This window comes from Eurypyga helias, unplaced genomic scaffold (genome assembly GCF_000690775.1).
Source record: "Eurypyga helias isolate BGI_N326 unplaced genomic scaffold, ASM69077v1 scaffold40149, whole genome shotgun sequence".
Taxonomy (NCBI): domain Eukaryota; kingdom Metazoa; phylum Chordata; class Aves; order Eurypygiformes; family Eurypygidae; genus Eurypyga; species Eurypyga helias.
Window position 1 is genome coordinate 6,393 of NW_010274668.1, and position 2,022 is coordinate 8,414.

Consider the following 2,022-nt stretch of genomic DNA (forward strand, 5'->3'; position numbering starts at 1 on the left):
GCTCCGTGCGGAGAGGTTGGGCTCTTCTCCCGCCAGCTCAGACCCCACCTAGAAGCTGCCCCCAGGGAAAATCTTCCAGCCCGATCCGTTTCCCAAGCGGGAAGCCTTCCCCAGCCCTCGCTGTCCTGGGGTTTGGTGTGCCAATAACATCCCACAGCTCCCCCTGGGGAGATCAGTGCTTCCCTGGGGAAGCACAATGGGATCAGAAGAAGGAAACAACCTCCTGAGTTGTTTCTCCGGCTGATCATTCCCATTTGTGTGATGCGTGAGCTGGTTTTGGCGGGAGCTCCGTCGTGCGTGCAAGCTCAGCTCCGTCCTCCCCCTCCCTGCAAGCCCAGACCCTCCTGCCCTGGACACCCCATGGGAGCAGATAGCAGCTCCCACCCCAGGGACTTTGTCCTGAGGTAGGGAATGCTTAAGGATGGAAAAGCTCCGGGACAGGCTTTCTCCACTCCTCGCAGCGCCCTGACCATAGGGTCCCTCACTCGTAACCCTGCAGCACCCCAGAGCAGCTCCGGGCGCCGCAGGGCTCAGAGCTGGGAGAAGCTCAGGGAAGCTGCTTGTCCAGTGGACGCCCAAGAGTTTTCCCAGGCAAAGCTGCGCTCCAGGGGCAGCTTTACTGGTCACGAGGAAGAGGAGCCTTTTCCCGGGGTTTCCACACACGAGCCGTGGAGAGCACAGGAGGGACTGGAGTCCCTCGGGGGAGCAGCACAGGGCTGCAGTGAGCCCGGACCCCACGGAGCCACCCACACTGGGGGCTACGGTGACAACCAGGGGTGGGTGGCACTGACCCCGGCGCACATCTGTCCCTCCCCCATGCCCCTCTGCTGCTCCCCTCCCTCCTTCTCACAGGCTTCATGGATTTGTGCACCTCGGAACACGTGAAGGGCTCCGATATCCCTCTGGATACGGCTGCAGCATCGCCAGCACGGAGGAGCCGGGAGCTGTGCCAGAGAGTCACCGGATACCTGGGCAAAGGGGTTGGAGAACGAACACTGCTGGCTTTCCAGATTCCACAGTGCTCGTTAGTGGCCAGGAGGGCACGGGTCCACACAGGCAGAGCCCCCCCTGAGCCTCCTCCGGCAGGAAAAGCTCATGGGAATCTCACGCACAGGGATTCCAAGTTACTCACGTTGCTGATCTGATCCTGAGTCTTTTTGATTCTCTGCAGCTCCGGGGTGTCAGCCACAACGCTGAAGCCTTTCCCCTTGTTCTTCTCAAACTCCTCCTTGTAGCGAATCTGGGTACAAACAAGAAAAACCACCAGATTTCAACATCGGGGAAGCTGGATTCGGCACCGGACCCTCACCACCACCCACATGCTTCACGGGATGCAGCAGCTCCGAAGGGGAGCTCTGCTTGCTCAGGAGACCCCTCCCAAGGGACCCACTACCAGCCAAACGGGGTGTTGCCGTGAGCCGAAACACAACTTCCCAATGGTTCTCTTTCAGCAGGGGCTGGGATAACTCGGATTTACTTTGAATTCCCATGGGCTCCCAGCACGCCCGAGTCCCGTAGCACGGAGCAGCTGACCCGTGGCGAGATGCCCCCTCGGGAGCCCCGAGGATTTTAGGAGCTACACCCGTACAAAAGTGTTTCCACATCGGGGGATGCTCAGCCACCTCCAGGAAGGAAAACACCCCCAGGACCACAACAAAACCGGAGAGTGGAGGCTGGCAACAACCATCTTCATTTCTGTTTGCCAGACACTGACATCAGCATCCCTTCTCATCACACCCAGGAGCTGAAAAGTCCCATTTTGTTCCATTCCCTTCCCCCCTTCTCTTTTTTTTAATATGCTGTACATGGATTTAAGGCTGGGGTTTCCAGCTCTCCCAGGAGGGAGCTAACACAGCACCCAACCACAACCCAGATGTGCCCCAGCCCCCAGCAGCCTCGGCTGCGGGATGGCTGGTCACAGAATCACAGAATCCCAGACTGGTTTGGGTTGGAAGGAACCTTAAAGCCCACCCAGTCCCCCCCTGCCATGGGCAGGGACAATTTTCATAGACCAGGGTGGTC

At 59.1% G+C, this 2,022-nt stretch overlaps 1 protein-coding gene across 1 annotated transcript in view; it reads right to left on the reverse strand.

Moving 5' to 3' along the window:
- The window catches only part of LASP1 (LIM and SH3 protein 1), a gene marked incomplete at its 5' end in the record, with an annotated part of 3,730 nt that extends 2,490 nt beyond the window's left edge, over window positions 1-1,240 (reverse strand). Inside the window, one exon of the mRNA XM_010159874.1 lies at window positions 1,133-1,240. Within this exon, the coding sequence (XP_010158176.1) occupies window positions 1,133-1,240 (108 nt within the window). The remainder of the gene's footprint in view (window positions 1-1,132) is intronic.
- Window positions 1,241-2,022: the final 782 nt, after the last annotated feature.